This window comes from Molossus molossus, unplaced genomic scaffold (genome assembly GCF_014108415.1).
Source record: "Molossus molossus isolate mMolMol1 unplaced genomic scaffold, mMolMol1.p scaffold_m16_p_21, whole genome shotgun sequence".
Taxonomy (NCBI): Eukaryota; Metazoa; Chordata; class Mammalia; order Chiroptera; family Molossidae; genus Molossus; species Molossus molossus.
In genome coordinates this window covers 32,689,921-32,703,737 of record NW_023425357.1, presented here as the reverse complement: position 1 = coordinate 32,703,737, position 13,817 = coordinate 32,689,921, and the positions used below count along the sequence as shown (strand labels likewise).

The window sequence follows — 13,817 nt, the reverse complement described above, 5'->3', positions numbered from 1 at the left end:
CCCCGTCCCACACCAGGTGCCCCGCTCAGGGTTCCAGTGCCAGGAAGAGAAGTCCCCATAACTTCTGGCTGGAAAAACCAGCGGGAACTGAGGCTCAGGGAAGCTGAAGTGGCTGGAGCCCCAGGCAGCTCCTTAAAGGGCCCGCGCACGGACTTATCGGACTCTCTCCCTCTAAGCTCGGAGGGGAGGCAGCTCCAGGGGCGCCAGAGACATACAGGGAAGAACTGAGCTGTTTGGCACTGGAGTGAGGGCTGGAGAGGGGGCTTTCTCGGGGACAAAACTGCTGTCAGAGTCCTTTGTTCCTTTGGTGAGCCCTTCCCGGGGGCGGCAGACAGTTGCCATATCTGACACTCCAGCAACGTGGCTCACACTGGTAGCCCCGCCCTGGTGACTTCCTGAGGCCCCGCCCCACCCCACCCCACCCAACTTTCAAGCCCACCCAAGCTGTTGCCACTTGCTTAACCATAGGATTGGCCAGTCTTGGATCCTGCTTCAGGTTTTTCCTAAATTCTTCCAAACTAGCAGCATCTGGTCTCAGCGAGCCCCATACCTCTCGTTAAGTAATACACTGAAACAAACACAGGGAGGCAGCCAAAATGAGGAGACAAAGAAACAGGTCTCAAATGAAAGAACAGAACAAAACCCCAATAAAAGAACTAAGCGAGCCCTGGCCAGTTTGGCTCAGCGGTTAGAGCGTCAGCCTGCGGTCCGGAGAGACCCGGGTTCGGTTCCCGCTAAGGGCACGTACCTCGGTTGCAGTTTGTCCCCGGCCCTGGTTGGTCGTGCGGGTGGCAGCCACTCGATGTGTCCCTTCACGTCGATGTTTCTCTCTCTCTCTCCCTTCCTCTCTCTCCCTCCCACTCTATCTGTACAAAAAATGGAAAAATATCCTCGGGTGAGGATAAAAAAAAAAATAAAAAAAAAAATAAAAAAAAAAAAGAACTAAGCGAAATGGAGATAAGCAACCTAACAGATACTGAGTTCAAAATACTGCTTATAAGGATGCTCAGTGAACTTAGTGAGAACCTCAGTGAACTTAGGGAGGGCCTCAAGAGCATAAAAAAGGACCAGTTAGAAATCATGGATACACAGTTAGAATTGAAGGAGGCATTAACTGAAATAAAGAATAATTTACACAGCTTCAATAATAGAGTACGTAAATCCAAGAAGCAAACCATCGATTTGGAATATAAGGAAGCAAAAAAACGCCCAATCAGAACAGCAAAAAGAAAAAAGAATCCAAAAAAATGAGGATAGTGTAAGGAGCCTCTGGGACAACTTCAAGCGTGCCAACATTCGCATCTTGGGGGTGCCGGAAGGAGAAGAGAGAGAACAAGAAATCGAAAACCTGTTTGAAACAATAATGGCAGAAAACTTTCCTAACTTGGTGAAGGAAACAGACATACAAGTCCAGGAAGCACAGAGAGTCCCAAACAAGATGAACCCCAAGAAGCCCACACCAAGACACATCATCATCAAAATGCAAAAGATTCAAGACAAAGAGAGAATCTTTTTTTTTTTTTTTATCCTCACCCGAGGACATTTTTCCAACTTTTGTACAGATACAGTGGGAGGGAGAGAGAGGAAGGGAGAGAGAGAGAAACATCGACGTGAAAGGGACACATCGAGTGGCTGCCACCCGCACGACCAACCAGGGCCGGGGACAAACTGCAACCAAAGTATGTGCCCTTAGCGGGAACCGAACCCGGGTCTCTCCGGACCGCAGGCCAACGCTCTAACCGCTGAGCCAAACCGGCCAGGGCCAAAGAGAGAATCTTAAAAGCATCAAGAGAAAGGCAGCTAGTTACCTACAAGGGAGTTCCCATAAGGCAGTCAGCTGATTTCTCAAAAGAAACTTTGCAGGCCAGAAGGGAGTGGCAAGAAATATTCAGAGTGATGGAAAGCAAGAACCTACAACCAAGATAACTCTATCCTGCAAAGCTGTCATTTAGAATCGATGGACATATAAAAACTTTCCCAAACAAGAAAAAGTTAAAGGAGTTCATCACTACCAAACCGTTATTATATGAAATGATGAAGGGTCTTTTTGAAGAAAAAGATAAAATGTATGAACAAACAAAATGGCAATGAATACATAGCTATCAACAATGGAATCTACAAACAAAATGAACAGGTAGAACAGAAACATTCTCATAGATACAGAGAATATTTTGTTGGTTGCCAGTTGGGAGGTGGGTTGGAGGAATGGGTGAAAAAGGTGAAGGGATTAAGAAGTACAAATTCATTGCTAGACTGACAAACCTCAAAGGGAAAGGGGTTGGGGGGTGGGAAGAAATAAACCAAAGAACTTATATGCATAACCAATGGACACAGACAATAGTGTGGGAAAAGGTGGGAGGGGGGGCGGGAGGGGGGAGGAGGGCGTCAATGGGGGAAAAATGTGGGACATCTGTAATACATTTTACATCCAACAATAAAGATTTAAAAAATAATAATAAAAATGAAAATGAAAAAAAATATAAAGAATACCAGATCAGTCAGTTTTTTAGACTGGAGTTTGAGACCATCTAGACGTAGTTTAATTATATTCTGGATGTTCATTTCTATTCATGTCCCAGATTGTATTTTTTAAAGCAGAGAGAGAATCTTTGTGGAATCCCAAGTAAATTACAAAGATCAAAGCTGTAGATCCTAAGCTTGGGTAGCACTGGCTACGGTAGAACCTGCAGCAGTAAAACCATGAGTTTTAAGTGATGGGACAGACAGCCTCCCCTGGCATTTCTTCCTTTGCCTTTAGAGATAAAATTCCAAGGACTGTCTTGGATAATGCTGTTACTCTGTGTGTGTGTGTGTGTGTGTGTGTGTGTGTGTGTGTGTGTGTGTGTGTTGTTGCTTATGAACTAACTCCAGGAGCTTTATGAGAAGCCTGAAAAAACATAGAATGTTTAAAAAGGGAATATTATGGCTAATCAGAATTTGTTAAAAGGGGTTGGGTGGGAAAGGAGCAGATTACCCTACAAAATATAATCTAGGACAAAGCTGGTGAGCATGAATCATGGTTTAATAAAGCTAACTCGGGACTGTTGTTAAAACTCACTATAATTTAAACAGAAGTCCAGCCTGGATAAAGTGACCCTGAATTATTTGGTTGTGTATAACAGAAAACCTCCAAGTAATGGTGCTGAAATAAGATAGTTTATTTCTATGATATAAGAGAAGACCTAGGGATGTTGTGGTAACTGCAAGTGTCACCGGGTCCCTAGGGTCCTATCTTTTAGCTCCACCATCATCAGCTAAAGGCTTCCATTTTCCAGGTGGCTGCTGAAGCTCCAGTCATCACATCCTTGATCCAAATAATCAGGATGAGGTTGTGGAGAGAAAGGCACACTCCTCCCTTTTAAGGACACTTCAAAAGCCCCACACAGTTTCATTTATATGTCAGTGGCCAGAGTTAGTCACATGGCTACAGCCAGGGAGCCTGGGAAGTGTGCTGTTTTAGTGAGGTGCACTGCTGTCCCAAAGTCAAGGTTCTATTACTAATGAGGAGGGAAAGAATTGATTCGGCAAGTAGCAGTAGCAGTCACTGATTCCGATCCCAAACCAGGAAAGCATTAGAAAAATTACTTCAGGCATTGTGCCAAATTCCCTCAATACTTTATTATACAGAAGCATCAAGCTTCTGTCTAAGGTTGGGTTTCCCAGTAGCAGACCTTAAGATAAGGAGATGAATATAAGTAGTTAATTCAGGAGGTGATCCTAGGAAGCATGGGGAGAGTGTAGGGAAGTAAGTCAAAGAAGGGCAGGAAGCCCATAAAGAAAAACTATTAAGATCGCTGTTGTAGACAACTGGTGTTCAGTCCCTGGAGAATTCTGGGAGATGGGGTAGAAGATGCCGCAGTCATTGGTTGAGGACTGCGCTGAGAGTGTTCACTCCCCAGTACTTGTAATCTGCCTTATCTTGCTCCTCTGCTTGCATGGGCTCCTGGGACCAGAACATCTCTTAAACAAAGAGCTGAAGATTCTAGAGGTTGAAATGAATCTAGCATGCAAAGGACTGGTGAGTGCCAAGGGAGATGAGCCCGCCACTGACAGCTTCTGTTATAAACATTTGAATATAAAATATTCCTTTCCTCTTTCTCCTTACCTAATGAACACCTCACACTAAATGACCCTTTCCTAAGAAGAATCTGAAAAGGCAGGCAGCAAGTATAATTAGCTTAGACTAATATAGTATGTTCTATTTGAATTCTACAGTGAACTACTTGAACCAAAGTTAAGCCTTCCTTGATGACTCTTCTGCTCTTAACTCCTTCCATAAGTGGAACTTGAGCCGTACAATTTAGCACTCTCCACTATGTAGTTGTTTGCTCATTTTAAGTCATCTCTCCCCAAAATTGTCAGTTTATAGACTCTGAATGAGGACACTATGTTGTACAGGTATGTATCCCCTCAGTACCCAAGACATTGTTCATGAGCCGTCAATAAATATGTCAGTTGGTTGGCTAATTAATTAATTAGGAAGAAAAGAAATCTAAATAAGGATTGTACAAATCCCAGAGGAACCTCGGGTCATGTTCCCTCACTATCTCTAGGGAACTTTGCTGACATGGACTTGCATGCACAAAGTGCTCTACATTTTCTAAATTAGACCTCTAGAGAATATCTAGGAAAGAAAGAATACTAGCGTTTCAAGACCTTTGAAAAATGGGGCTATACAAATTGCTTCCTATTAATCAACTAACAAGTCTTTATGGAGTTCTTACTACATGCCAGGCAAAATGGGAAATAAATATGGTCCCTGTCTTTAAGAAGCTTACCATCTAAATAGGACAACCTTTTTTATTTCTAATCATTAGCATTCTGATGTTATATATTGTAGCTTTTAGATCTGTACTGGGCCTGTTTTGTGTATCTGTGTTTCTTAAGATGAGTTACAATATAAGACTCCTCTGCGTGGTCTTATAACCATATTTTTTCCACCATTAGATGCTTCTATGGGTTCAGTGTGGTTTCATTCCTATACCAACAGGTGATTCTCTATGAGGAGGAAATTGGAACTCATAATGGGAACACAGGGGAGAAGCTCCATTTGGCACAGGAGAAACTCGCCTTGGCTGGGGACAAGATCGTCTCCCTAGAAAGAAGTTTAAACCTCTACAGGGATAAATACCAGACTTCCCTAAGCAACATTGAGCTACTGGAGTGTCAAGTGAAGATGCTGGAGGGGGAGCTCAACGGGATTGTCAGTCAGGTAGGACTTAAACTAAGACTCTCAAACCAGGAGCTCCAGCAAGCGGACAAGCTCCCAGGTGGTCCCCTGTAACAGTCCCAGCCTCCTCCACCAGAAACCCAGACCTTCAACCAGATGTCAGACCTTCCCTTGAATTGTGTAGCCCTCAGCTTTGAACGTCCAGCCTTCACATCCCCTTTAAGACTGTTACTTAGGAATTTTGAGGCCCTTAATCAATATAAAAAGGCACCACTTCAAATAAGGCAGAAAGTGGATTACCAAATGAGTTCTGAAATCTGCCATGTTCTCATGAGGGTCTGGTGAAGGGCTCTTCTAGGTCACAGGACTCGTGCAAATCATGACTTTGAGATCAAGCAGGAGAAGAAATCCACACAACATGGGGAAGTAGAGCCACAATACCTGAATTTGTATTTATTTTTCTGTTGCTTTTTTAATTAGACAAGTAACACAACGATGTAAGCTCTCTAGACAGAAATATGGAAATTAAATGTGAAAGTTCACCTTCAGCCTCCTCCACCCCTCTCTCCCCCTAGGCAATCACTTGAAAAATGTGTTGGAAATCTTCCCCAGCCTTTTGCTATACAGTTACATATATAAATCCTTACGATTTTCTTTTTACATAAATGGGTCATTTTATAAATGTGACTCTACAACTTGCTTTTTAAATGTATCTTAATTTCTTTTAATTACTACTTTGTATTCTGTAGTATGACTATACTATCTATTGACCTGTTTTCTGTTACAAATAAACTATAAGGAACATCCTCATTTCTGTGGGGTAATTTCCTGAAGTAGGATTGCCGGACCAAAGGATATACTTATTTTTAATGTTTAAAGATACTTATAAATTGCATACCAAAAAGGTTCTACCAGTTTTACCAATAATAATTGAGGGAGTTTATTTCCCCATACTCTGTATATTTTTTTTAATGTTTTTAAGTTGTGCTAAACTGATGGATGGGGGGGAAAAAAAAGGTTTTCTCATTACAATTTTTATTTCCTTTCATTCTAATTGTTGTGGATTAACTTCTCCAGAAAGCAGACTCTGAGACAGATTAGCATGCAGGAAATTTTTAGAGAAAGGTTACCAACACCTGTGAAATAAAGTGAACAAAAGCAGTGTTGGGCAGAGGGAAAAGATGAGCTATGATGCAGTCCCAACAAAGCCTCCACCAACTCCATGGGAAGTTCTGGGGCTAGATAGATCTTCAGAGTGGTCCTAAATTGGGGAGAAGGGAGCTAGCCTTTTTACCTCCATGTTGATCAGTTATTGGATGTGAGCTGTCCTAGAGAGAGGCATGACCTTGGGAAAACGTTTTCTTCTGCACAGGTGATCCCCAAGTAGGGCTGACAGCTGAAGGCTGTCTTAGGGCAGCAGCCCAGGAGCTAAAGGAGTAACTCCTTCATTGCTGAACAATTTGCAAGCTACATCACAGTGGCCACCACACTATGAAGTACCGAGCACTGTTCATGTAGATTTCTGTTTTATAAATTACTTGTTTAAATCCTTAACCTGTTTTTATTGGGTTGTTAGTCCTCTTTTTTTTATTATTGATTTATAGGAACTTCTTAATATATTATAGGTAATGATGCTTTATTACATGTATTAAAAATATTTTCTCCCAGTTAGTAGCTTTTCATTTTATTAATGGTATTTTTCACCACACAGACATTTTAATTTTTATGGTATTGAAACTCTCAATCCTCCTTTATAGATTCAAGGTTTTATGTCTTACTTTAGGAAGGTCTTCTCTACCTCCAAGTTTACAAAAGATTGTCTTATATTTTCTTTTAGCACTTTTATAACTTCGTATTTTTATGGTTTTATCTTTAGTCCACATGGAAAACTTATTTATTTATATTTTATGTGTACATAATGAGATAAGGCTATAATTTTATGTTTATCAAAATGGATCTCGTTGTCCTAACTCTACTTATTAAACAGCCCACCCTTTTTCTACTGATTTGAAGTGCCAACTCAATATATGCACCAGGTCTTCTATACCCATGACTCTTTCTAGACACTATATATATTTTTTTTATCTCTTGCCAGTTCCTACACTGGGTAAAAGTTATTTAGTGACAAAAAATGATGTTATGTTTTGATAGCTGCTTTTAGGGCAGGTCCTCCTTCTCTGTTTTTTACTTTCAAATATTTCTTGGCCATTTTTGTACATCTTTTCTTTGTAAAATCTAGATTTATGTTGACTTCATTTCAAATTATATATTAATTTGGGGAAAATAAGCATAATCTATAGAACATGATATGCTTCTACTTATATTCAAGTTTTCTTGTGTGTCCTTCAGAAAGATTTTACACTTTTATTTATGTAGCTCACATATTTCTTACTAAGTTTATTTCTAGATATATTATAGTTTTATTGGTTTTATGAATGAGATCTTTTATATACTTAATTTAATTATTACTGATATAGAGGAAAACTCTTATCCTCCCACCTTATTGAGTGCTACTTATCAGATTTTTCAGTTGACTGACTCGGATTTTCCCAAATTGCTTTTCTTTTCAACATTTGTACAACATATTTGTCATCTTACTTTACTGACCAGCACCTCCAGAACAGTATAAAGTTGTAGCATCCTTGATTTGCTCCTTATTTTAAATTAAATATTTCTACTTTTTCACCATTAAATATAATGTCTGTGCTTGGCTGCTTGTTAATATTCTTTTTCAAGTTGAAGGTGTGACTGTCTATACAAGAATTTTTATCAGGAATGAATGTTGAATTTAATCAGAAGTTTTTGTTAGCATCTATCAAGGTAATCATAGTTTTTTCCTTTAAGGAAGGGGATTACACTAATAGATTTTCATTTATAGAACAATCTTTATGTTTCTGGAATAAATCCTACTTGATTATGACATATTATTATTTTCATAATAATATACCATTATATTATAATCAAACACTCTACTAAATTTGTTAAAATTTTATTTTTTGCATTTATTTTCAGAAACAAGATTAGTTTGATGGTTTAAATTTTTGTGTTCTCATCTCATTGGAGTCTGGATTATGCTACCCTACTATGAATGAGTTGGAAAGCTTTTCTTTTTTAAATCTCTGGAACTGTTTATATAACATATAAAATGTATATTTGTTTGAGATGACCAATAAAACCAACTTTTACTCATCACTCAGCAGTATATTCCACCTCTTCTGCATTTTTGTACTTTTCCTTGTATTGTAATAATTCCTGTGAATTCTTTCAGAAAGAATTGTGGGTGGTAAAAATTCTCAATATTTCCATGTCTGAGTAAGATTTATTTTGCCATCGTTCTTGAATGCTAGTTTGGCTGGGAATAAAAACTTTCAAAAGCACCTGACTTTGTTTTTTTCAGTGTGTAATTTTTTATTTGCAGTTCAATAAAGGGATAGGATTGCCCTGACTGGTTTGACTCAGCAGTTAGAGCATTGGCCTGCAGTCCAGAGAGACCTGGGTTCAGTTCCCACTAAGGGCTCGTACCTCGGTTGCAGTTTGTCCCCAGTCCTGGTTGGGTTGTGTGGGTGGCAGCCACTCGATGTGTCCCTTTCACGTCGATCTCTCTCTCTCTCTCTCTCTCTCTCTCTTCCTCTCTCTTCCTCCCACTCTGTCTGAACAAAAAATGGAAAAATGTCCTCAGGTGAGGATAAAAAAATAAAATAATTAATTAAATAAAATAATAAAAATAAAGGGATAGGATTAAAAGAAGAAAATTCAAAAAGTTAGCATTGTATTTTAGCATCTGCTTTGAAACTTTGAAGCTTTACTGCATTGTCTTATACCATGCAGTGTTAAAAATGAATTTGTAGATCTCAATCTGTTTGTCAATTTTTGTAAGTTACCTGTTTTATCTTTGAACTCTGGAGGACTTTAGGCCCAGGGCTTTTTAATTTATTTTTCATTAAGCCTCTGAACACTTAACTGATCCCTTGAATTTGAAGATGTACATTTCAAAATGTGCATTTGAATGTGTATGTTTTTCTACATCTCAAGAAATTTTGCTTCGGTCATTTTAAATTAATTTCTATTTTTAATTATATAGTATTAAGGAAATATTGGAGCCTATAGATAGCTTCTTCCTGTTTCTTAACTTTTCTATTGATTCCTTTGCCAACTTATACACTAAATTATAAAAACGTTATTCATGGTCAATTTTTTACTTCTAACTAACCCTCCTACAGCTTGCTCAAGGGCAGCTTTCATGCTCAGTGAACATGAACTATTTCTAACATTGCCTAAAAAAGCCCAGTTAGGGCAATAAGTTTATGGGGAAATGATATACCATGTGAACTAGAACTCTGCTCTTTTTTAAAATTATTTGCCTCATTTCATCCTATTATTAGTACAGACCAATGAGCACGAAGTGTCCTTCATGTATGATTTCAGATGATGTAAGAAAATACGTTTTAAAAATGATTCTAGGAAAACAGGCATACTCATATTGATGAGAATATCAATCAATACAATTTCTTTGAAGAGCAAGTGTTTAATATCTATCAAAGTGTTAAATATGTCCTAGCAGTCCCACTTCTATGAATTTCATCTGCACATGTACCAGGAAAGGTACTCAAAGACTTATAGGCAAAAGTAGTCAGATTCGTTTTAGGAAAATAACTTGAAAACAACCTATATTCTCATCAGTAGGAGACTGGATAAACACATTTAAAAGGAATTTAAAAGAACAAAATAAAGGCACATGAAATAACACGATAAATTTCAAGACATCTTGTTAAGTGAAAAAATATATATTTTTATGTTTTAAAAAGACAACATAATATCTGCATTCTACAGGCTCTTATATGTTTGTAAATCTATAGATAAAGGTCTAGAAAGCTATGCACCAATGGCCGTCTCTGGAGAAGGCAGTGAGTATGGGGTTAGAGGAGGTGGGCAGTGATCAAAGAAAAATTGTAATGTTACAATGTTTTAGAAAGATAGTCTATACATGTATTACTTGGCAATTTGAAATTAATTTTAAAAGTAGATCTACAAGTAACAAAATGGAAAATACCCTACATAAATTGTCAAGTGAAAACACAATTTACAATAGTGTGTAGAAGACTTTCATTTGTGTAGGCATAAAATTAAGGGATTATATATATATACATACATGCATAAAAATTTCTGAAAAGATACCCAAAACACTGGTATCAGGGACTGTGATGGAGGAGGACCTAAGTCCTAGAAGGTCAACATGGAGTAAGACTGACTTTTCAGTGTATTCTCTCCTGAATGGTTTGAACTTTATACCATGTTTATACACTTGTTAATTTTTCTTTTGTTAAAAAAAGTTATGATTCACATATATGAACATAAACCTTTAGAATATAGGTCTAGAGATTTTTTTCATGCTCACAGCATTCTTACCTCAAAAATTATGAACAAAACCACCCATTATTTTTAAATACCTCAGGAACCCGAGAACAAGGGTGATCATTCAAAGGTGCGTGTATACACGTCTCCCTGCATGATTCAAGAGCATCAGGAGACCCTGAAACGACTGTCTGAAGTCTGGCAAAAGGTGTCTGAACAGGATGATCTAATCCAGGAACTTCGAAATAAGCTAGCCTGCAGTAATGCTTTGGTAAGTACCTTCTTTTAGAACACTTTTCTGAGACCCAAAATAAAGCCATGACGAAAGAAGGGATAGAGAGTCACCTAAAGTAATCTCTCTCACCAAGACCCCTCAAATGTCTTAAATAAACTTGTCTCCACCTTTTCTTCATGTTCTCCACAGTATGCATTCTCCCAACCCACATTAAGTTGATTGTCAAGAGACATAAAATCTTTCACACAGCAACCTAACTGCCTGTCAATAGGAAAATAATTAAAGAGACTGAGAAATTGTTAAAGAGATATCCATATTATGAAATAACACATAGCCAAGAAAATGGATTAAGCAGATCTATAAGGACGACATGAAAGAATGCTTGTAATATATTGTTGAGAATAAATTGCAGAATCTTATGTATAGTTCCACTTTTGTTTTACAATGTCTTTGATTGTGATATAGAAATATATACTGGAAATTGCTAATAATGCCCCTTCCCCCTTAGGGGAAATGAAGAGGGAAAAATAAATGGAGAGGAAATTTTCACTTATTATCAATGCTTGGGTTCTGTTTGAATTATTCCCAACAAGCAAGTACAAAAATGGTATGTTTTTTTTTTTTTTAAAAGAAGGTACATACACATTTACCCATTCCATAAAAAAAAACTTCCTTCTTTAATTCTTGAACTTCGAACCTCATCTTCTGATAGATTAAGTGCATCTTTCCTAATTTCACTACATCCAAAGAACCTTCATCTGCCTAACAAACTGGACCACACAGAGGTTCAGCAGGGAGTCCAAAATGTGTCCACTGACAAACTCAAGACAAATCACTGTCTATGCCTTGATGAACCTTGATGTAAGATTGAGAACATAATTCCTTCCCCATACCAACCCCACAGGAAGTGCATGATGAATTATATAAAGTTACAACAAACAGGCTGGTAAAAGGAACATCCCGCTAAAGGAGTAGTAGTAATAAACACCATACATCATCATGCAGCATAACTGACCTGCGCTCATTTGCAGGTTCTAGAGCGTGAAGAGGCTTTGATAAAATTACAAGCAGACTTTGCTTCTTATACCGCCACCCACCGACATCCTCCTAGCTCCTCAGAAGATTGTGAAGACATCAAAAAGGTGGGAGAACTTTTGCTTATTTGTGTCTGGTGGATCCTGCCAATATGGGTTTGGTTCTGGGTTTTCCTGCTTATTTTTAATTTTTATGTTATATTGGATTTTATATTTTATGTTATATTTGTGTGACCTTGGTTGGCCCTGCCATATGGATACTGCCACATCCAGCAAGTGTGTCTGCCAGCATTAGATTTTGGAATTGAATTTTGGAAGGGCACCTGTCTCTTAACACACTTCCAACAGTACACCCTAACGAGAGAGAGACTCCTGTTGGCTTGCTAGATTCAGAAGGACCATGGCAGCCTTCTGGTTTCTGGTTGGAGTTGAAAAGTAACAAATTTAGTGAGGATCATTAATTCAAATTCACTCCCTTTTTGAAAACTTGATGTTTTCAATATTCAAAGGCATCTCAAAAGTCGATTCTCATAATAAATAAGAATTTAAACCATGTAAACAAATAGCAAGATTTGACCAATAGTAAAAACTGGCTTAGGTCCCCTCCTAGGTGATCATGCCTGACCTTGAGGTGCAAGGCAAGGACGGCCGCTTGAGGCCATGCTGTGAGCACGCGAGGCCGGCTGCTGATGCTGAGACGGGAGGGGGGCAGAGAGCGTCAGCGACGCCTGGAAGCTCTCCAAGGGGTCCTCCAGTGGGGGGCAGAAACTCTTCTCTTTTCAGGACTTTCTGATCCCAGAAAGTTTGAATGAATGAATGAATGAATGAATGAGGAATCAAAATTGAACTTTGGAGTTTCTTCCTTGGACATCTGTCAATATTTATTTTAAAGGTCAGTTCCATGTTATTCACATCCTGACCTATAGCAAGATCTCATCACATTCCTTTTTTTATTTTTGTCTGAAAAATGTCTTTATTTCTCCCTTACTCTTTCATTTTTTTATAGTGATAATAAACACATGGCATTAAATTCACTATCTTAACTACTTCTGAGTGTACAGTTCACCCATGTAAATAAAGTATATTAACATTGGTGTGCAGCAAATCTCTAGAAGTTTTTCATCTTGCAAAACTGAAACTCCACATCCACTAAACATTAATTCCTCTTTTACCACTCCATTTTATTTATTTATTTATTTATTTTTATTGATTGATTTTAGAAAAAGAGGAAGGGAGTGGGAGAGAGAAATAGGAATGTCCCGACCGGGAATCAAACCAGTGACTTCTTGGTGCATGGGTCAACGCTCAACCACTGAGCCACACCGGCCGGGCTTAACACTTCATTTTGAAAAATGATACAGACTTCCCCAGGAAACAGAATATACCTTCCCCCACCATTTTATATGTTCTTTCCAGAGCCGTGCTACCTCGATGTGCTATTAGGAAGTGAACCATCCACATCTCAGCTAATGCCGACAGTCCTCTCCCTGCTCTGCCACTGGGCAGAGGCTGGGTCTTTGAGTCCCTGCAGTGCCCACCTGAATCATATGGTGACTGCCCTGTATTTCTCCCGCTGTCCCCAGTCTTCATGCTGCAGGCCTCCCTCACCATCAACTCTGAAGTCACATGACTCTCTCATCCCAGCCTCCTTTGATGCCCAGACATCTCATTGCTCCTCCTGGGCCATGTGCACAGGTCCCTGCCTTCTCTGGGTTACAGTCCATCCCCCTCTCCTTCAGGCTGGAAGCCAAAGTCCTTGCCAAGGGACCACAAGCCCCACATGAGGTGACTGCCCCCTAACTTCCTCACATCCTGCTACTTTCCCCATCGCTCACCCCCACGGTAACCATGTTCCCTTTCCAGGGTCTTGTCACTGGCTCCAAAGCTCTCCCCTCAGATACCTACAACGCGGCTCACACCCTCACCTGCAGCAAGTCCCTGCACAGAGACCACCTTCTCAGTGAGGCCAACCAAGCCGTCCTATTTAATATTGCCCCACATACCTGTCCCGGCTCCATCACCTCCA

The 13,817-nt window shown here is 39.2% G+C and overlaps 1 protein-coding gene across 1 annotated transcript in view; it reads left to right on the top strand.

The window, feature by feature from the left end:
- PMFBP1 (polyamine modulated factor 1 binding protein 1) overlaps window positions 1-13,817 on the top strand; it is a 51,211-nt gene that overhangs the window by 19,240 nt on the left and 18,154 nt on the right. Inside the window, exons 4-6 of the mRNA XM_036276062.1 lie at window positions 4,991-5,212; window positions 10,623-10,793; window positions 11,789-11,899. Coding sequence (XP_036131955.1) covers window positions 4,991-5,212; window positions 10,623-10,793; window positions 11,789-11,899 — 504 coding nt within the window. The remainder of the gene's footprint in view (window positions 1-4,990; window positions 5,213-10,622; window positions 10,794-11,788; window positions 11,900-13,817) is intronic.